The sequence below is a fragment of the Pongo abelii genome, chromosome 3 (assembly GCF_028885655.2).
Source record: "Pongo abelii isolate AG06213 chromosome 3, NHGRI_mPonAbe1-v2.0_pri, whole genome shotgun sequence".
Lineage (NCBI taxonomy): Eukaryota > Metazoa > Chordata > Mammalia > Primates > Hominidae > Pongo > Pongo abelii.
This window is the reverse complement of record NC_071988.2, coordinates 129733837-129756406: the sequence shown is the minus strand read 5'-3', so window position 1 is coordinate 129756406 and position 22570 is coordinate 129733837. Positions and strand designations below refer to the sequence as shown.

The following is a 22570-nucleotide window of genomic DNA, read 5'->3' as shown; positions in this document are numbered from 1 at the left end:
GGAAAATATAAGTACTATAATAAAAATAAATTAGGGAGTAACTTAGGGGTCTGCTTTTAGGTTGGATTGTCAGGAAAGGCACCTCCGAGGAGGTGGCACTTAGAAGTAACTACCGTTATCACAGAAAAATAGGAGGGGGGAGGTCTTCGGTTCTGGAACAGAGCCCTGGCAAAGAAATGAAAGACAAAGGGAACAGAGCGTCATGTTATGGACAGAGCAGAGCCCAGGAATGAGGCCACCCAGTCTTCCAGGTTAGCTCTTGTGTAAATTTGTGCGGCCTGAGGCAGGTCACCTAAAGCCTCTGGTTTCTCGGTATAAGTGAAGGATTGTGCCCAGCGTCCTCTGAGATCCCTGTCTGTCTCTCCCTCAAGTCCAGCTTTCTGGTCTGCTTTGCTTTTGTGTGGTCTGTACTGCCTCCCAGTGTTATTATAGGGACTCAGATCTCTTTTTTTATTTCCTAATTTGTAGTCATCATTTTATGTCTGAGTGGCTCTGTATAACTATAAAGCCTCTGCACGACCTTGAAAATGGCTTATACATGATGGGGATGTTCTTCAGTTCCTGTACAGATCATCCCCTGTGTCCCTCCTTCCTCCCCAGGATGGCTACCTTGTGTCCTGGGATATTAGAAGCATTGCCTCTAGTTTGAGGGTTTGATTTTCCACTAATGTAATAATATGGTTCCTTGTTTGCCAGACTACAGTCATACTAGTGCTGACCTCACCTTAGAAATAATAAAATACTTGATTAGAACCAATCCTCCAGGCTGGGCATGGTGGCTCATTCCTGTAATTCCAGTACTTTGGGAGGTTGAAGTGGGTAAATTGCTTGAGCCCAGGAATTTGAGACCAGTCTGAGCAACATGGCAAGATCCCTTCTCTACAAAAATTAGCTGCGTGCGGTGACGTGTTCCAGCTACTAGGGAGGCTGAGGTGGTTGGATCTGTTGAGCCCGGGATGTCAAGGCTGCAGTGAGCTGAGATCACACCACCGCACTACAGCCTGAGCAACAGAACACGGCTCTCTCTCAAAAAAAACAAAAAACAAACCAGTCCGTCAGAGTGTGATGTGGAATCTCACACAGCTGGTTTTCAATTCTGAAGGGAAGTTGACGAGTAAAGGTAAAGCTAGGCCAGAAGCAGTGGCTCATGCTGGTAATCCCAGCACTTTGGGAGGCAGAGATGGGAGCATCACTTGAGGCTAGGAGTTTGAGACCAGCCTGGGCAACATGGCAAAACTATGTCTGTATAAAAAATAAAAAGCATTAACTGGGCGTGGTGACACACACCTGTAGTCCCAGCTACTCAGGAGACTGAGATTGAGAATAGCTTGGACCTAGGAGTTCAAGGCTGCAGTGAGCTATGATTGCACCACTGCACTCCAACCTAGGTGATGAAGTAAGAACAAAAAACTTGTGTTTTCATTTCTTTAAAGATCCTATGGGTTTCATGGAATGCTTTCCATTTTTTGATGGGCAGTGCCAGCGCAGTGGCTGCATGCAGCCCAGTGGAGAGGCTGGCTCCTGAAGCAGTGCTTTATTCACCCGGTTGTGTTCCTGTCTCCCCATGTGTTTCTACTTCTGAGCGTTAAAAAATTTTTCACTCTGGTGAAATCAGATTGAAACAAATAAATTACCATTAATGTGATCTCAACACTGTGGAGAAACTTTTAGGACAATTGGAAATGAGATCCCTAAAAGCCATTCCTCCAGGTTAGAGATGGTGGTCCCCAAGCTGCAGGATCTTTTGGAGAGGCCAGATTCATCTGTTTAGCTTTTCGGACTAGCCATTTGTGGGAATGCTGGGAGCCCAGGGCCTCAGGGGATAAGACTGCACACACTGTCCTGTGTCCAGCTGGAAGGCCGGTGTCATGAACACTAATCACTTGTTTACCTACCACGCAAACATTTAGTGAGGACTGCTGTAAGTCACGAGTCCTGTTAGGCAGTGGGGGTGCTTGCAAATGAGATCCTATCCCTTCCTGGAGGAGCTTCAAGTTTAAGAAGATATAGACATATTAAGTGGGTAGTTATAAAAGAGTATGTTTTATGCTGTAAAGAAGTGGCATGCTATGCCTTATATAAAAATAAAGAGAATAAGAAATATATAAATCGGAGTGAAATCAAGGAAGGCTTCCTGTAGTAGATAGCACTCGAGCTGTCAGATTGGTGGCGGAATTTGGGGGTTTGATAGCACAGTAATAGAGTTGATGTGAGTTTCCGGTGTTTGGCATATGTTTGATTTGGAATACCACCTTAAAATTTGTCAGAAGTTAGAGATTATTATCAAATACTGAACTTGCTTTCTTCCTGACTTAAGATTTATATGAAATTAAAGAAGTAAAGAATTACAATTTTTAAAGTGCTGGAGAGAATTATGACTCTGAGTTTACTAATTAAACAATTTTCAAAATTGGCTTATTAATATTTACTTTATCAAAACAAATATAAAAAGCCTACCATCTTTAAATTATATAGATTGAAAAGATATTTTTAGATACTTTAATGTATTTCCTTTAGTTATATGACATAAGAGTTAGTTTAAAAGAAGGAACAGGCTACTTTTAAAAGATAAAGAAAGGCTGGGCACAGGGGCTCACGCCTGTAATCCCAGCACTTTGGGAGGCAGAGGTGGGCAGATCATGAGGTCAGGAGTTCGAGACCAGCCTGGCCAACGTAGTGAAACCCCGTCTCTACTAAAAATACAAAAAATTAGCCAGGTGTGGTGGCAGGCGCCTGTAATCCCAGCTGCTCAGGAGGCTGAGGCCGGAGAATCACTTGAACCTGGGAGGCGGAGGTTGCAATGAGCCGAGATAGCACCATTGCACTCTAGCCCAGGTGACAGTATGAGACTCCGTCTCGGGGGGAAAAAAAAAGAAAAAAAGATTTAAAAAAATCCTCTGGTTAAACACATTTGGCTAAATAAAAACTTCAGCCTTTATTTCCCTAGGGCCAAGAGATGAGCATGAGAGGTAATTGCTAAGCTCAGTATAGTAGTTAATGTTCAGTGCTTGGATTTACATTTTTTAAGAAGATTGTTTCTGGCTTTTCTTTGATGATGATGTTTGAGAGCCTGATGAGATGGTTAAGGCTTGAGAACTTGGGGCTCCTGGGTCCTGTGAAGCTGTGCTACAGAGCTGAAAAGTTGCAGAGTGGGAATAGAAGCACCAGTGAGAGGACTGCAACCCTGAGGGTCTGCCAGGAGCTGTGCCTGGTGTCCAGCATTTAGCCCTGTCCTCTTAGAGCAGCCAGGGAGTGTTCTAAATATTTTCAGTGGTCTCAGAAAAATATTTATTTCCTATGATTTTTGAAGCTCACTCTGGTAAGTTTGACACTTTTGCCTAATGTTTGTTCCAAATTCTGTTCCACAATGTAGTCACCAACATTAAATATCAGTAAGCTGCTGAGTTATGTTTAGTTAGAAAACAAAGCCAGATTCTTAAAAATTAATAAAATTAAAAGGAAATTGGAGGCAGCTGAAGAACTCTTAAGTCTTCTCCAAGTCTCAGAGTAAAAATTAAGGCTTCAACAACTAGACAGTGAAAAAATGACATCCTGTTTTCCATTCTTTATCTTTTGTAACATACTTAGAAAGCACCTCAGCTAGAATTGTTACCAAACAAGCAAAAGACCCCTGGGGGTTCAGAACTCTTGGGAAGGAAGCCTGCATCTAGGGAGGGGAAGGGGGATGTCAAACTGGGGAGAACCAAGTGTCGCAGGGCAGCCAGGGCAACACGTGGCTGCGCAGCTACCCTTGGCCACAGGTCGGTACATCCTGGGAAAACTTCTGCACCCTGCTCAGCACTGTCCCACACTTGGCCTGCTGTGGTTTTTTTTTTTTGGAATAGTGGCCTAGCCCAGTTGGGGGAACCTTGTGCCGCCATTTTACCACAGTGGTGAGGTCCTGTGGAAGCGACTGCTGGCGTGCCGTTTATCTTGTGTGGATTGCCAGATCGCTGCATACGAGGTGGAGGTTGTGGTGGCCCGGAGAGGCTCCCATATGTGTCGTTTCTGGGAATGCTCCAGTCTGAGGTGACGGCCTACCCGTGTCTTCCTTCTTCTTATGCTTGTGTTCACAAATCCCTGTGACACCTGTCACAGACTAACAGGAAATGTGTACAGGATTCACAAGGTGGTGACACTTTACTACAGATAATCTCAGGCTTGGTCTCATTGTCTTAAATAGCAATGGCAGCATAATGACAGTGTGGTTAGACTCAATTACGCATGGACTGCAAGTTTTCACATCCTGGCCATTGCTCCAGGATCCCTAGGTGCATTCATGGGAGCCTTTTGATGGCAAGTGCCAGAAACAAATGGTGCTCACTTAAGGAGAAAGGGGAAATGTGTTTTAAGGATATAGGAGCATCTTGTGGAATCCAAGGACAGTAGTGCAGTTGGGCCAAAAAGAAAGCTGGAAATTGGAAAGCTGTCCAGACATTTTCCCTGCTTCTTCCATCTGCCCCTCCCTGAAAATCAGTTTCTCCTTCCCTTCCCAGATTGACTCTCTCAGTTCTTTGAGCCTTATGTTCAGAGCACTCAAGCTATGTGTTGTTACAATATCATCTCCCAAAGAGACAATAGTTCTTTCAAATTCTGTAGAAGCGACTCTGGTTATCCCAACTTGGGTCAAACTTCCACCCCAATCCATAATCAGCTGTGGCCAGAGGAGAAGGTCACATTGTACAAAATGACTGTCAGGAGCTCACTGCTCTAACAGTGTTGGAGTTGGGATAATGGAAAGGAGAGCTGGACAGCAGCCCGACAGATGTCCACTATAGCTCACTAGTAAGCTGATAGTTGGGGTGGTTTTATCTAGACAGCTCTGTGTTAATAAAGAAATTGGGTTGGGTTCATGGGTACAGTGAAAGCTTTTAAGAATGGGCAGTATCCCTTCCATCAATTCTCTTTTCTCTCCTTAAGGATCAGAAGAGCTAGAATTGTGTTTAAGTTGCCTTGGGGAGCAGAAATAGAGAAATAGACCCTCAGGTAGCAAGACCGATCGGATGCCATTAAAAAATAATAGCAGAGGGAGTGAAGTATATGAGATTCATTAAAACCCTCTTGAAATGCTTCATGTTTAGTATTGTTCATGAAAACTTACAAAATGGAATTAAGATCAATGCACTAGAATATAGAATAAAAAAGTATTTTGGATAAATTTTGTGTAATAGAACTGTTTGTTACTGAGTTGTGAGGAACTGTGTGGAAATGAGCCCTTCTGGATAATGGAGTTTTTCAGAGAACCTATATGGTTTACATCTTTAAGTGTCAAAACATGTAGTTTTTCAAAACACTTTTGGATGCAACTCTGTCTTCTTCAGCAGAGTACACTGAAATTGATTTGAATGTGAATACCTCATGCCGTTATTTAACAGTGGATATTATATATGCCACAAGGAGTATGGTGGTTTGTATAATACTATTCTAAATGACCCCAAATAATGTGGAATTTTAAGAAACTGCTTTTTAATAATTCTTTTGTGGCTTCCTTTGCTGTTTGGGACTATACCCTCTGCCCACAATAATATGTTTCTTCTTATCTGTGTGGATTTAGGAACCAGGAAAATGAAGCTTAATTGAATAATATATAAATTAAAAGTAAATGGGGTCTGCGTTGGGGTATAGAGGGTAGTGCTCTTTTAAGAAAGGCTAAAATGTGCTATTTTTGCGCATAAATTTCATGACATTACTGTGATACCTTGAGATCGTTTTAATGTGTTTTTCCTCAGCAGTGTTCTTCATAAATGAAGCTGCCATGTTACTGAGAGCCAGATGAGTGGGGAATCCTGCTGCTCATAGCTGTCTGTGACCTTTAGCAAAGTAACTTTATTCTTTCTGACAGAATGAGAGAAAAATTAAAAGCATTAAAAATTAAACTCACTTTTTGGCATAAGGTTTACATCAGTCTCTACACTAAATTTTTCTAACTGCCTATATATCGTTTTTGTGAATCTAACTTTTTTTTGTATTGGGATTACTTTTTCTCAGCTAGCATCATGCTTTTAGAAACATTCTGTTTCGTAAGAGATATTTTAATTAATTGGCAGAATACTCTGTTGGTCTTAATTTTCTACCAGAAGTTCTGTAATAGTATGAATCTTGCTCGCTGCCCCGAATGTGTCGTGTGAAGTTGGAACAGCAGAAATGGTCCCAACCTGTATGGACCATCTGCCACATTCCAGAGGCTTTAACAGATGCCTCTGCATGTGTTGCCTCCTCTCATTCTGTAGCAGCCCCATTGTGGGGTGGAGGGGACAGATTTCAGTTCTGTCTGAAGGATAAGAAAACATCACTTGTCCAGGGCCACGCAGCTGGCGAGCAGCAGTGCTGCGTCTGCAGAGTGAATTACCATCAGCTCTGAGCCCCAGTTCTCCATCCTCTGCTGTTACTGCACTCACTATGCTGCTTCCGGGCGCCTGCCCTGCACTCGCCCGGCTCTGCACATACGTCTCCCACATCCCACAGCGCACCTGATGAGGTAGAACAGCTTCTTATCTTCACTTTACAGATGAGGAAACATGTTTGGTACATTCAGAGTGCATGCCCGAGATTTCCAGGTGGTAAACGATGGGCCCAGGATCCAAACCCAATCCAGAACTGTCAGTCCTTAGAGCCCACACTCTAACCCACACAAGTTATCACCTCCCTGTGCTTAACCAGATGCACAGGTGCACACACAAACGCTGGCATAACCATGGAAGGGCTTGGTTTGGGGAAAAAAAAAAAAGACCAAAGTGTACCCTGATCCTGTCACCTCATTTATAGAAGATGACCTTAGCATCTTTAGTGTGAGAGAACGTCTGTTGAGAAATGTGGATTGGATAGCGTTTGGAGGTGAGTAGATGAGGGAGGTCTACCTAGCTAGTTATTGCCCTCTGGAAGCACTTCAGCTGACAGAACTACAATGGGCTTTTGAGGCTCTCTCCTTCAAATCTTGCTCAAGACCATTCTCCCATGTTTCCCATGGTAGGAAGGATCTAGTGGCCATGACCTGCGCCAGGAGGTCCGGCCTACAGATAGGACACATGTCCTCACAGAGGAGACAGACACAGAGGGCTAGGCTGATCAGGAAGAGAAACCAGTAGCTACAGAAAAATTCCCCTGGAGTAATTCATTAACGGTCACAGGCTTGTCTCAAAGTCATCTTGACATTGCCAAAGTCTGGTTGAGCTGATGGTAATTCACTCTGAATAGCCACAGGAGAGGAAGCCGCACAGGTCACTCAACCTTGCCTTGGTAGAACATGAATCCAGGAGTGGCAATGACCCCTTTCTTCCCACCTCCAGCTTCTGGGAATCTTTTTGCTTTACAGCTTTGTGGTTAGGAGATTAACTAACTAGTCTTGAATGCTGGGACTAAGGAGTCACTCAGCTGCAGAAATAAAACTCAGTGTTAACCTTCCTAACCACACATTTTCATTTTTCTTTTTTCTCAAATGTTGGGTAATGTTTACTGTCAAGGAGCTGAAGCTGGCTTTTGTAGGTTATATTTGCAGTCTTAGGGACTTAAATTTCAAAGTTAACTTATGTGTTTGTTTCTCTTTATCATCCTTCTTCAAACGGAGCGTGATATCCTGAGGGTGGCTGCACTGTTACAGATGTAGACTGCCTCCACCAGGATACAGGGGTTGTTACCTAGGGATGGACAGACAGAATGATGGAAGGTAGGAAGGAGAGAAGAAAGTGAATGATAATTTAGTTCCAAGGTATGGTGGAGAGAGCACGTGTTGAGAGTTCAAAGGCTCGTCCTGCTGCCTATTAATTGGGTGACCTTTGGCAAGTTACTGAACCTCACGCAGCCTCAGTGTCCTTATCTGTAAGTGGGTGGGAAGATGCAAACTGTAATGATGATAATGTGAAATTCTAAAGTCCATGTCTCAGTGCCTGGCAAATCAGTGCCCAGTGGACAGTGTTTTTGTTCCTTCCCCCTCACCAGCTTCTTGTAGACAAGACCACCTTCAAGTCAATGAGACTGTCACTTTTGTGATGCTAGGAGGCCTGGGGAACAGCCCAGCACTGGGACTATCTAGGGGTCACCATGGGCCAGTCATTTTATGACCGTATTCCTAAGTCTCTGCTAAAAAAACAGGATTGGACTAGCTCTGTCATGCTTGCTTCCTGCTGTAGAAGTCTGTACCTCTCTTCCTTCATACACACATGACATTGTGCAGCAGAAGAGTTCACACCCTCAAATCACAGGCTTTTGTCAGTTTTTCCCAAGGCGTAAAAATGGAGACAATTGGCATGAGGTGTGTGGTGTGATGCTGGAATGCAGTTTTTGCAATTAAAATCTGTGAATCTGTTTACCTCTCATAAAACCAGTCTCTAATATTCTCCCCTCAAATTGCACATCGTTTAAGGCTCCTGCCTCTTGTTAGTAGCATTTGAGAGTGGCCCAAAAGGAAGAGGACGACGAAGAAAGGGTCTTTTATTCCAACTCACTTTTTTTGTATCCTCACTAATTCTGAATAAGGAAGTGATATTACATGATGGGGCAGGGGTGCATTTTGTTCCTGGACACCAGCTTTTCTGCCCTTGCCTTGGCCTGGACAGCTTGAACTGACTGGCCAGTGAGCCCTGAGTGGCACCCTGACAGGGCTGGCCCTTGCCTGCTCCCAACCCTCCACTCCACCACCTCAGAGCTCACTCATAGGCTTGTCTCCTTGGCCCTTCCTTCCAGAGGACAGCCTGGGGAGGAACCCCCAGGACATGAGCTGGCCAAGCGCTCTGCTTTTGGTAGGATTTTACATTTATTTGGACTTAGAGAGAAGGAATTTCCCCCTTTCCCTTTCTTCACTCCTGAGTCAGGGTCTTTGAAGCCCTGTTGGCCCAGGGTCGGTGCTGTTGACCTCCCAGAAACAGGCCCACTCTTGAAATCTTTAGATTCACCTTTATTGCTTGGGCTTTTAGTAAGGAACTCTACCCATTTGGGTTTGTGGTTCCATTTGGTTGATGGGATATTCTGTCAAGATTGGAATTTGGTCTAGGAGAGCATCAGGGGGTTCGGTTATATGGGGTGGGGTGGGGGTCTTGTGCCACCTTTGCATCCCCAGTACAAATGCGTGGTGACTCCTGGTGGAGGGAGCCCAAGTCTGAACATATGTAAGATGGGCCTTGCCTCACTCCCTTTGAAGCCCAGCCGCAGCCGGAGAGCAGTAATTGCTGGCTTTGATTGCGCAGACTTCACTGGTGGGTTGGGCTGTGCTGGGGCTCACCTGGCCTGGCCCAGCTTCAGCCACAGCCCCCCAGTGAAGCCTTAGATGTGGGAAAGCTCCAGCCTCTGGAGCCTCATGCCTGTGGTTTCTTGAAAAGAATCTGGACTGGACCTGTTTTATATCTGTAAAGCAACACTACAAGGCCCCCGTTTCTCCCACTCGGAAGTAAGACTTGGTCTCCCCTGACGTCCCTGTATTTTAAAAGAGCCACCAGGGACAAACTGCCTCATTTCATAGTGAAGGAATTTCTTTGCTTTTTTTTTTTTTTTAAGCACTAGTCCCTGGAGGGATTAGTTGCTTTTTGGTAAGCAACTGTACAGAGGCTCTCTGAAGCCAACTTTCCAGGAGAATTTGCAAGGTGCCCCCATGGAATAAGGAAATAACAGATGGGAAAATGTGAGACTGTGGAAAGAAATGACTTTATTAGGAGATGTAGACTCTTTCTTGGCAAGTGACATACTATCCTTTAGGTAAATGGCTATCTCTGGGCACCCATGTTTGTGTTAATCACTATATTATCACTTGTACTCAACTTAAGAAGAGAGGAGGAGAAGGCACCCTTAGGTAAGGCAGTGAAGGGACAAGGAGACTCTGGTGGAGCCGGAAGTGCAGGGTGCTCTAGATTGGAGGTGTTGGCCCTGCTTGAGCATGGGGCCACAGCAGGGCCATGGAAGTTGTCTGCACCTCAGTACTTCAGGGTTCACTGCGCCAGGCAGTGGTGGGATGGCCCGACAGAAGGGCAGGTTGTCTCCCTCAGGCATTCCTAGCTGCCAATGGCCAGTCTATTCTGAGTCCCAGTGCTTGTCTCAGGCGCTAGCCTAGGACTGCAAGGCCAGGCCTCATCAGGAAACTAAATGTTTTCATGTCAGACTGAGAGGAAAACCTTCCCAGGAAGAGCAACCTGGACCAAGCCTTTGAAAATCGGTGATGCAAAATTATAATATAAATAGGAATCTGTGGAGTGCCCTCTCTCCCACCCCAGGCTCCGCTAGAGCCCTGTTTCTTTCTCCATAGAAAGGCAGGGTCCTTCATAGTTCTTTGATCCTCCTGCATGCGGGATCCATACCTCTGTTCAGTAAAAGTATCACAATGCTGTAGTGTTTTCCTGTTAAACAGGGAATGGTTGATTTTCCAGGAGAATAGAAATTGAAATTGTCATTGGAGGACCTCCTCAGTTGAAATCATTCTGTGGCTGATTTCCTCCTATTTTGTTTTTTGTTGGTTGGTTGGTTTTTGCTTTTTCAGTAGCTACCCAGGTATACAAGTAGCTTCTTTGCAGTTCTGATCATCTTTAGGGGCTGCACTGGGCGTAACTGGAATAATAATACTAGCTAACCTGCTTGCAGGGCTTGCTCTGCGCTGTGCACTTTGTGAGCACTTTAAATATAGGAGCCAAACCTCTCTTTCCAACAGCCTGAGGGGCAGGTGTCCTCACAGTTCCCATTCCATAGATCACCATCGTTCTGTGGAAAGTACTTTGTGGACTGTAACTTGCCATCTAGACTTTTGTATTCATTATTAAACTATGTCAAAGTTTCCTTTTATTTCTCTTTTACTTTCTTTTTCCATTGAAATGAAAGTGTACGATAATCCACCATTATTTAGAATGAGTTTCTAAAAGGAAACTTCTGCTTGTAACACGGATAGCACAATCACAAGCACAAAGTGTTGGGATTCATCTGAGGCTGTCAAGGGACCCAGGTTGAGAAGGTGCTTCCAGCATCGCTGCCACCAAAGGAAAGCAGCCTCCCCAAGTTCAAAGCAGCGGAAGCAGGTGCTCTCTGGAGTGAAGGAACGGAACTTTGCCATGCTTTTACTTTCCTTTTGTCTTTGTCTCATCTTGTTACAATGTTACATTTTACTTTTAATCACTTTTTTAAAAATCTCAGATCGTTAAAGCTTTGAGGATGTGGGAGTTCTCTTTTTTGAAAATCATTATCACCAATATCTGGCAACATTATTTTAACATATTTGCTGAGTGTCCTTTCCGAGGCTAACATTAGAGATCCTAGATGTTAGGAAGGAAAAGAAATCTTGAAAATTGTAAGATCTTAAGGAAAAAGGGAGAGGTTTGTATCTTCTGGGCTGTGAATATGAGCAGACAGAGCACATAGCGTCACGGGAGTTGGCAGTGCATTGGGTAATGTGAATATGTCTGTCCTATGTAGAATCATACAATGGCTTCCCACAGTGGACTAAAAACACCAAACACTGCAGAATGACACATCTTTCCCTGATCTGGCTGTTGCCTGCCTTCCCTATTCATGTTTGGCTGTTTCCTACTGGTGTTTTTCAAACATTTTTGTTGTTTACCATGACCCAGAGTATTAGCTACATTTCACATCATAACTCTGGGCATACATGTACATGGAACCAAAGTAAAACTGTCACTATATTAACTCTGTAGTGTACTCTCAGGATTTTTGACTGCATAGGGCAATTCATTTTAGCCATCCCCAAATCAACAAAATGGATTAATTAAATGCAGAGGTTGTAAGACATTTATGGTATGGAATAGAGGTTATAATCTTAAGGCCTACAGCAAATTCATATTAATAGCATTTCATTTGTTCCTTCTTGAGGTGGAAAACGAAGCTCATTCCCAACGTGCAAAGCCAAGGCAGCGACCCCAGGACCTCTTCTGGAGATGGAAGCTTGTTGAAAACCCAGACTGTCTCCACGGCCCGCCCAGTCGACCCCAAAGGAACACTGACATCAATTTTACCCTGAGGTCACTGCTAGAGATGCTGATCCATAAAGACAATCACTGCCAACCCCTCTTTTGTCTACTGCAAGAGCCAAGTTCCAAAATAAAGCATAAAAAGGTTTTTTAAAAGGAAATGTAAAAGCACATGAGAATGCTAGCAGGCTGTGGGGCAGCTGAGCAGCTTTTCTCCCCTCATATCTGTGTGCACTTCCCAGAGCATCTTGCATCCAAACCTGTAACCTTTCGGCAAGGACAGTAACTTGGCTGCATTTGCCTGTCATGCGCAACTGGAGCCAGCAACCAGCACATCCATCAGCACCCCAGTGGAGGAGTTCGTGGAAGAGTTCCCTCTTTGTTTCTGTCTTCATTTTTCTTTCTCTTCTTTTCTCCTAAAGCTTTTATTTAACAGTGCAAAAGGATCAGTTTTTTTTGTTTGCTTTTTTAAACTTGAATTTTTTTAATTTACACTTTTTAGTTTTAATTTTCTTGTTGTATATTTTGCTAGCTATGAGCTTTTAAATAAAATTCAAAGTTCTGGAAAAGTTTGAAATAATGAAATAAAAAGAAGCCTTCTTTTTCTGAGACAGCTTGTCTGGTAAGTGGCTTCTCTGTGAATTGCCTGTAACACATAGTGGCTTCTCCACCCTTGTAAGGTGTTCAATAGAGCTAAATAACGTAATAGCCAAACCCACTCTGTTGGTAGCAATTCGCAGCCCTATTTCAGTTTATTTTTTCTTCTGTTTTCTTCTTTTCTTTTTTTAAACAGTAAACCTTAACAGATGCATTCAGCAGACTGGTTTGCAGTGAATTTTCATTTCTTTCCTTATTACCCCCTTGTTGTAAAAAGCCCAGCACTTGAATTGTTATTACTTTAAATGTTCTGTATTTGTATCTGTTTTTATTAGCCAATTAGTGGGATTTTATGCCAGTTGTTAAAATGAGCATTGATGTACCCATTTTTTTAAATAGCAAGGCACAGTCTTTGCCCAAAACTGTCATCCTAACGTTTGTCATTCCAGTTTGAGTTAATGTGCTGAGCATTTTTTTAAAAGAAGCTTTGTAATAAAACATTTTTAAAAATTGTCATTTTATTAAGAGTGAAGTTCCTGATAACCTAAAATTGCTAATGAACTGAATCCACAGGCCAGGGCAGAGCTGGTTTGTAGAGAGGAACAGTTTGTGTGAGAGGGGTGCTGCTGGTGCAGCCTTCTCTAGGGACAGGCCAGAACTGGCTGTAAAGGGGCACCTTGCCCTGTCTCCTAGACATGCAGTCCTCAAAAGTACTTGTATGGCTTGGGCCTCTCCCTCCTTTTCCAGGTGGTATGAAACACGGTCAAAGGAAAAAAGAGGGTTGCCAGGATTCAGATGGGAGTGAGTCCTTCCCTGAACACAGATCCTCATGGGCTCCCACCATCTGGTTGTGGTGCTCATTGAAAGTCCACAGGTACCGCCTCTCTTCATAGCTCATTGGTATTCAAACTGGGCTTCCACATTGTGGGGTCCCAGTGGAGAAGGTATGTCTTAACATCCCCACCCATCTCCCCAGTCAACATTTTCTAAGTCCTGAGTTGTATTTCGTAATTTTTACCTTACTACTAGTACATGTTATAAGTTGGTATCTGATTAGGAAAAAGTATATTTTAAGTTTAAAAGAATACGTCATGATCTTCCACCATGGTTTTCTATCCCTTGAGCTACTTTGAGAACCACTATCACTGGTCCAACCTAAACCTCTCTGCTGAAATTCTAGCTCGATTTCCCCTTTCTAACCTTCGGTGCAGCTGGTGAACAGCTGGCTACCATACTTATAATAACCCTCCTCATACTGTACTTGAAGATTGCCATTAAATCACCCCTCAAATTTCTCTTCTCTAGGCTAAGTAATCCCAATTCCTTGAAACTTTCATCATCAGTCCTTTAATCATTTTCATTACTATCCTCTGGAACCTTTCCAATTCCTCTTCATTTAGTCCTAAACTTGAACCAGGAAAAAAAAAAGTATTATGTTTAGGGGGCCTACTTGTTATAAAGGTTTCATATTCAGCCCTGGCCAGAACTTCATTTGAAAATTATCTCTCTCTGAGTTTTCTTAATCTGCATAAACCAAGTAGTTAAAAACAGTCTAAAGCTGCCACCATGATCTTTTTGAGAGTTAACTAGAAAATCCAACAAAATGGTAAGGGAGGTGACAGTGGAGCATTATGCCAACACATTGATGGGCTCTTCTGGATGTAGAGAGAAAGCAATTAATAATAAAAGTCTGTTCATCAAGGCAACAGGCATAGCTGGATCTATACCTGAGACCTGAGGCTTGGCCAAAGCCCGCTCAACTCTTCTCTTCCTCAGTTCCTCCTCCTTTCAAAAATGCAGAGGCCAAGTCCCGAGTCTCAGGTGTGTATATCCTGCTATGGTCCAAATAATCCATTTCTTTCAACTTCACAAAAAAATGGTGAAGTTGAAAGAAATAGGTTGTTTGGACCCTCAGCCAGTTCCTTCCACAAACTTGGTCCCCTCCTAGTTTCCTGTATTTCTTCCAGAATAATTTTTCCCAAATAACTTTGATGTCACTGCACAGAGCTCATTCTGGGCTCATTCTGCCCAAATCCTGCTTTCTGTAGGCAGCAGTTCTGGAGGAGAGTCAATAGTCCCCTAGAGATAGGGATCAAAGCGGGTGTCTGCGGGGAGAGGGACACTCCTCTGGCCACTTCTGTTTGATCTTGAAGGGATTTGGCCTCCTTCCCTGCGGCGAACTCAGAGCTGAACTGTGTGCCAAGAAGAGGCTAGGTCAGCCTTCTTTCTGGGAGCTGAGCCTTCTCTGAGGTCACAGCTGGCATGCAGGTCTGTATGAAGGGGTGTTTTCCTCCTGGTTCTAGTTTGGTTGCTAGGGCTGCTGGCAACTACCTGTTTAGCTGGAAGGTGACTTTGAACTGTTTCGTGACTACAGTTGTCTTAAGTATTATACAATAATTTTTTCCTCTAGTTTGGTCTACGGCTGCAACAATATGGAAATTCTAATAAAGGGCCTATGAACAATAACAAGATGTCTGTGTGGCTGTGCTTTTAAAGAAGAAGAGTCATGAGCGAGTAATGTACCGTTCTGACAGAAAAGAGACACCTAACATCCGCATGATGTAGTAGTTGTTGAAAAATCACATTTACCACTTCTGCCACAGAATGTGATCTTCCAGATGTGGAAGATGAGAACTTTAAGAGCTGCCCTGTGAAACCTAACCTCTAAAGATACACACACAAGAAAATGTGGACTGCTTTTTAATAGAAACTGTAAAATTTGATGGCAATTAAGTATCTTAATACTAATAGAAGGATGGGATTCTATACAACGTTTATACTGATTTATTGTGGGAAAAAATAAGATTGGTTTTCTTGGCAATAATTCAGTGGATATCATTCTGGAAGTGGCTCTTCTAAATTTCTTCAACTCTTTTTCTGGGAAAACTTCTATTATCTTTACTCTGCAGCCAGGTGTGACTCAGGGAGAGTGTACCAAGGTGACTCAGGTATACCTCTACTCAGGGTGTACCAACAGCAACTATTTAAAATAAACATTATTAGCACGAATTAAAGTAAGCAAACTGTATACATGTTAATTAAAATTAATAATTTATAGTAAAACGAGACAAGTGAAAACTACTTGCCTTTATTGAAGAAGCAGTGCTAATATTGTTTATAGCATTGTTCGTCAACAGTAAACTGGTGTTAAATAATAGATGCATTCATTCAATACATTTTTACTGAGCACTTTCCAATGGGCTATGCTCAAATAACTGGACACCAGAAAAATGTTTTGTATTGTCGGTCTACTGTAGGCATATAAGAAATGCCTACTGCCTGCATTAGTTACAATGTGCAAGGGTCCTTTTCCCTGGATGGTAATTTGGACTTAAAACAGGTTATGTTAGGAAGGAGGTGGCCCAGTGGGGAAAGCCCAGGTTTAGAGTCCACAGAGCTGGACAAAATCTATTCATCCCACTGTTGGGAACGGCACACTAAACCCCTCTGGGCACACTTCCTCATGGGCTAAGGTATCACAGACCTCTGTCAGGGTATGTGAGAGGTAAAGGAGAGAGAAGCCTGACAGGAGTGATTACTAATTTCCCCTTGAATTGTTTTGTAATGTGTTAGAAAACATGTTTTGTCCAGTGCAAAAAATATCTTGTTTATATATTGCCTTGTAGCCATAGAACATGTGAGCATATTTCTGCCTAGGGGAGCAGTGGCTAACAGGACTAAGCACTCTGTTTTGGAGTCAGGACCGTGGAAGTACTTGTACAAAAGGGGCAGGGTTTGGATTTTATTGGGTCATCTACACTGATGTATTCATATAAATATTTTTCTTAATACATAATAGCTTGGGATGTTACCAGCTAAATTATTAAATTTTTGATCCCCACTAAATAAGTGGGAGAAATTGGTAGAAAAATGTATTTGCCAGATGGAATGAGAACACTGCATACAAATAGATGTCATCACACATCATTTTAACGGTTTTCTCTGTAGTCACAGTGGAATTTGTAGACTTGTCATTTTCTCTTCTCCATCTATAACTTGTCTCAGAATCTGAAATCAGTGGAATCACTGAATTATATTCTACACCATAGTGATTTTTTTTCCCCCAACAGGAAGATGTATGAGGCAACCAAAGTAAAACAGATCCCCACAAGCTGGCCTGGTTGTCATTACAGGTCCTTTCAAAGTTAGTTCAGACTCCCACTGCTCAACTGGAGGATGGCAACAATGGCTTTAGAGTCTCGCCTGCCCTCCATGCTCAGCCGTGGAGACAGCCTTCAGCACTGCACAAAGCCAGGGCTGTGCAGTGCTCACTGCAGGGCTCACTAAAGCTCAGAGGTGCTTTGTGAGCAATCTCATCTGCTCGCCACATGCTGGCATCTGGTATAGGCTTTGCTTCTCATGTTCCAATTAGCTGGGGCTGATCTTTCCTCAGTGCCTGGTCCTACAGAATGCAAACCCATTCAGGCAGCCCTTACAAAACCCACCTGGCTTTCAAGAGCTTTCGACCTGAATGAAAGACAATATCATGGCCACTGCAACTTTTATACTCAGATCTGTTTAGATTGTCTCTGTTCTTCCCCAGGCCTTTGCTCCCTAGAACAGCATCTCTCAGACTGGATGATGAGGTCTTTAGCTGGCAGGGATGAGAATGTCAAGGAGGTGCAGAGTCTCAAGGAGACCATGGTTAATTGGGAAGGGGCAGGCACTGCAAACTACAAATCACGTGAATGAGATGAGACATGCTGTCCTCTCCCAGCATTTGGGATTAACTATTTTAATAAAAGGATGCATTTAATAAAGGGTGTGTGTGAGTGTGCACACATGCACACACATGCACACATACACAAGACTTAAGAAGGGGAGGACAACAGAAAAAAAATCAAGATAAAAGTATTAATACCCTTACATTAGGCCTGTGATTTGTGATATCATTGTGCCAGCTAGTGGCAGAATCCACCATGAGCCTGAGTGCTGAAAGGGTAGCTGGTTCTAAGCAATCTGTGTGTCCTGTTCACTCTGACTGGTGTGTGTGTGTGTGTGTGTGTGTGTGTGTGTGTGTGCATGTGCACGCACAAGTTAAAGTCTCTGCCTAGATATGTAGACTTTGGGGTTGGACAGAGCTTTTCCATTTCACCCGCCTTGGTCCTACTACAAATTGGTGTGGTGGAAGGATAGATTGCTCTCCACTCCCACCCTTCCCTACAACTTGAATATTGACGCTAAAGGGCTCCAGAAAACTACCTTCCCAGCAGCATATACCAAAATCTCCACATAGAATGAGGCAGTTGGAAACCATTCAAACTGCCTCAAGTAGGAAATTCAGTTTCAAAAATGCCATCCTCACTCCCTACTAGTTTTGGAGGCATCCCAATTTCCTGTCTTCTACATCTGCAATCTGAGTGGTGAATTGGCTGTTCAAGAGCAGGTAGCAAGGGCAGAGTTCTTATTCCAGGAGGTTTTCTTTTCTAATACCTGCTTGCCTGAGAACAGACTACATTTTCTCATAGAATATTCCAGTAACTGCATCTGTAGTAGTGAAGCTAAGGTGTCTCCGTGAAGTTTATTGACATCATGAAGGGCTCCATTGCCACTCTGTCATCCAAAGGGATTCTACCTCGACAGACTAATTTATTTTAGGAGATGGGGTCTTGCTATGTTGCCCAGGCTGTTATTTTAAGAGATGGGGTCTCGCTATGTTGCCCAGGCTGTACCCAATCTCCTGGGCTCACACAATCCTCCACCTCAGCCTCCCAAGAAGCTGGTATTACAGGTGTGCACCAACCCACCCAGCTTGACAAACTGATGTTAAAGTTAGCTATGGTATCCTCTCCCCTCCCTGATGATGAATCAAGAGCAGCTTGAATTTGTTTCAACCCTAGGGGCCATCCTATTGCTCCCTTGGCTAAATAATTAATAGACCTAGTAGGGACTCCAATTTTGTTCTGAATAAATCTTTAGGAGTCACCTAATGTCATTTAAAACTACTGGCCACTACAATCCTAGCACTTTGGGAGGCTGAGGCAGGTGGATCACTTGAGGTCAGGAGTTCGAGACCAGCCTGGCCAACATGATGAAACCTTGTCTCTACTAAAAATGAAAAAATTAGCTAGGTGTGGTGGTGAGTGCCTATAATCCCAGCTACTAGGGAGGCTGAGGCAGGAGAATCGCTTGAACCTGGGAGGCAGAGGTTGCAGTGAGCCGAGATCGTGCCACTGTACTCCAGCCTGGGTTACAGAGCAAGACTCTGTCTCAACAAAATAAATAAATAAATAAAAATAAAACTACATTATGATAGAATGAAGCATCATTATGCTCCTGTTCATATGCCACCACTTCTCTAATTACCATGTGTTAGGAGAATCTTGGGAACGTCTCTCCTACACACCTGCTGTTTGTCTGGGGTCTTAAATCATCCAGTCTACTGCTCACATATAACATGTAGCCTACCTGAGTGACAGCAACCCCTTTCTGACTAGCCCCGACCAGCACCTCTCTGAAAGTGTGGGAAGACCTTCCAGAGGAGCTGTGGAGTGGAGTGCAGAGCCCCAGCACTGGTCTTTTTGCCAGGTAGTCCAACTGCTTAATTTTGAGACTCACTTTTCCAAGACTCAGGCCTGCTCTGAATCTTCAGCCTACTCCCCGCTGCTGTCACATGTTCAGGGCTGTCATCTGTAACCCGATGAACATAGGTTACTGGGGCTTCCTTCACAATTGGCCTATAGATGCTAGGCAGTGTGCTCAACACCTAAAACCTACTTCGCTCGGTCCCCAGCAACCCTATGGCATAGGTTCCATCCTTATGCCCATTCTTCCAGATATACCCAGAAAACAAATAACTTCTCTAGGTTACACAGGTAAAGGCAGTGGAATTGAGAACTAGAACCCAAGTTGGTTTAATTGCAAAGCCCAAGCTGTCAAGTAGTTGTGCTGGTTAATCCTGTAGCAGCAGCTACAGTTGGTGATTTTCACTAAAACATTGAATAACATCAGTATCAATGACAGGGTTCTCTGTCTTTCAGGAGTTAAAGTTTGTTATGCCATGTCAAATGGTAGCAAGAAAAAAAAATGCTAAAATAGACATTAAAACTTTGATGATGAAACAGTGAGACCAATTTAAAAAATAGAATTTACACAGCCAAATGGATTCTTTCAAAGTATAGTACTGAAAGCACAGCCATGATTTCATTGTTCAAAGCATTTTTTCAGATTACTATTTATGTAGCATCAATGCCTGTTTACAAGAAAATTAGTCTCATAAAATTATAGCCACACCTTATACTTTTGGTAGACTTAATGAGTTACTTAGGTTGAAATGTTAAAGGGATTAAAATCAAGGTGGGACAAGACAAAAGCTTGTTTCAAATATGTGAACAGCATAACTCACAAAGAGAAAGCATAATTAGTGTATGTTGTTGTATAAGCCGTGACTAACATAGTGGCTGTAACCTCTCCAATGATGACTGGTTGAATCTCAAATGGGTTTCTGAAAGCTGATGTGTTAGTCAAAACACTTACTATTAGCAGAACCCAGTGGAGAGTCATTTTTTCTTTCTTTCTTTTTTTTTTTTCTTATTTTTGAGACAGAGTCTTGCTCTGTCGTCCAGGCTGGAGTGCCATGGTGCCATCTCAGCTCATTGCAACCTCTGCCTCCTGGATTCAAGCGATTCTCCTGCCTCAGCCTTCCGAGTAGCTGGGATTACAGGTGCCCGCCACAACGCCTGGCTAATTTTTTGTATTTTCAGTAGAGACAGGGTTTCACTATGTTGGCCAGGCTGGTCTCAAACTCCTGACCTCATGATCTGCCCCCCTCGGCCTCCCAAAGTGCTGGGATTACAGGCATGAACCACCGCACCCAGCCGAGAGTATTTTCTAACACCGGATTTGTACATAGTAGTTTCCGAGTTCCAAGACATGGTTCCACATACCCCCACGCTGTGTCACTGAAGTGTATTTCCAAAGTGGAAATATACTTCACAATTGATGTCAGAAAAAGTTAACCATTTTCCCCAGAAAAACTACTATTAACAGGGAATCTTAAGCACATGAAAGGGCCATGATTTTCATTTTACAAAGATATTTTAGCATTAAAACGATCCTTCAGAGAACTCCATTTTACTAAACAGAATTGAAGTCTAGGTGATGGCTATCAGAGGCTCACCATCTTTTTCAGCAAGTCATCTCATAAGTTGCCTGGTTTTTAATCTCAAACTTTCACTTGTATTATAGGTAAATAAAAATATCACTGGCCGGGTGCAGTAGCCCACACCTGTAATCCCAGCACTTAAGGAGGCCGAGGTGGGTGGGTCACAAGGTCAAGAGTTTGAGACCAGCCTGACCAACATGGTGAAACCCCGTCTCTACTAAAAATATAAAAATTAGCTGGGTGTGGTGATGTGTGCCTGTAATCTCAGCTACTCGGGAGGCTGAGGCAGGAGAATCGCTTGAACTCAGGAGGCGGAGGTTGCAGTGAGCCGAGATTGCGCCACTGCACTTCAGCCTAGGTGAGAGTGAGACTCCATCTCAAAAAACAAACAAATAAATAAAAATATCACTAAGGGGAAGCATAGGAAAGAGGAAAAAATGTGGCCAGGTACGGTGGCTCACGCCTGTAATCCCAGCACTTTGGGAGGCTGAGGTGGGCGAATCATGAGGTCAGGAGTTCAAGACCAAACTGGCCAGCAATGGTGAAACCCCATCTCTACTAAAACTATAAAAAAATTAGCCAGGCATGGTGGCACACGCCTGTAGTCCCACCTACTCAGAAGGCTGAGGCAGGAGAATTGCTTGAACCTGGCAGGTGGAGGTTGCAGTGAGCCGAGATTGCAACACTGCACTCCAGACTGGGCGACACAGCAAGACTCTATCTCAAAAAAAAAAAAAAAATATATATATATCCTCTTGACCTAAAACTTGGTCTTTAAAGTGTAATAAAAGATTCATGACGGTTAGGAGGCAAGTTTGGGGAGGTGAGGAGAACCAAGAGCAGTGACACCAGGCCCAGCAGCACTGCCAGGACCCATCCTCCCTCTTGAACAAGTGCTGCCAAAACACAGTGGAGGCTGATGCAAGGCACCTGGGGCTCTCACTGAGGCTCAGTTCTTAACCACAGACTGAAGCAAACAGCAGCAGCGGGCCTATATTTGGAAGCAGAGAACCTGACTGACATGACCTTCCCTCCCCCCGCCCCAAGAGCTCTCCGTGGCAAGCAGCTACATTCACCTGAGAACGCACACATGGAGTTGGGAAAGAAAAAGCTACTCCCTCACCTCCCACGTCTAAAGGAAGGATGTTCAAAATCCCTTCCTGGTCCCAAACATGGTGCATGGAAAATATTTTTTGAAAACGATAAAAGGATATTGAGAGGCTAGGCCTTTTGACTATTTGGTAGGCTTAAAGTGCATTTTAAAATGCCAGCCAGAAAGACTGCTGCAGCCCCTACCTTCTCATCCTGGCAGTCTGACAGTCGTGTTGCTGAGTTACATCTTTCCTGGAATTCAGTGGTCAAGAAAGAACCCTGCCATTTCCAGGACAAAGGCCTGCATCCTATGGGGACTCTGGTGAGACAATAAGAAGTCCCCACTTAGGCCCAGGGCTCATGCCAAAGGTCAAGAGCCAGCCTGAGAGAAAGCAGGGAGCTGTCAGACCACAAGGGTAACCTTTAGCGATGGAAATGCGGGTGGCCTCACAGGTGCTTCCTTTTGTTCGTTAGGCAGCATTTTATAAGAATAACCTAAAAGTGTCCTACCCAGGTTCTATGTGTGGTAGAAATGCACCGATGTATTTATTTTCCCACTATCTTATAGATTCAAATTTTTTAAAATTCATAAGCTCCCTTTTATCAGTCATAAAATGAAGAAAAAAAATCTCTCGACTATTAGACCTATGACCCAGAACACCAAACAAGGATGCCCATTTTAGTGAGAGTCCTGTCTGAAACTTCGGATCTGAGATTTTCAAATGGGCTATTTTGTACTTAATTTTATCAAAACCTAGTTCTAGTCTAGGCTCTGTGACAAAATATCTAGTGACTTTGGGCACATCCCTTAAGCTTTCTGCTAATGAGGCTATCGGACCTCAGGATTTCTGATGTCTTTCCAACTCCAAAATTCTATCTTGGA

General features: G+C 43.5%; 1 protein-coding gene across 3 annotated transcripts in view; it reads left to right on the top strand.

Moving 5' to 3' along the window:
• The window catches only part of LEF1 (lymphoid enhancer binding factor 1), a 119651-nt gene extending 106647 nt beyond the window's left edge, over positions 1 to 13004 (top strand). For all 3 annotated transcript variants that reach the window (XM_002815045.4, XM_054554247.2, XM_054554250.2), the window contains one exon: positions 11797 to 13004. In XM_002815045.4, coding sequence (XP_002815091.1) covers positions 11797 to 11876 — 80 coding nt within the window. In that variant the 3' untranslated portion in view covers positions 11877 to 13004. The remainder of the gene's footprint in view (positions 1 to 11796) is intronic.
• The last annotated feature ends 9566 nt before the right edge of the window (positions 13005 to 22570 follow it).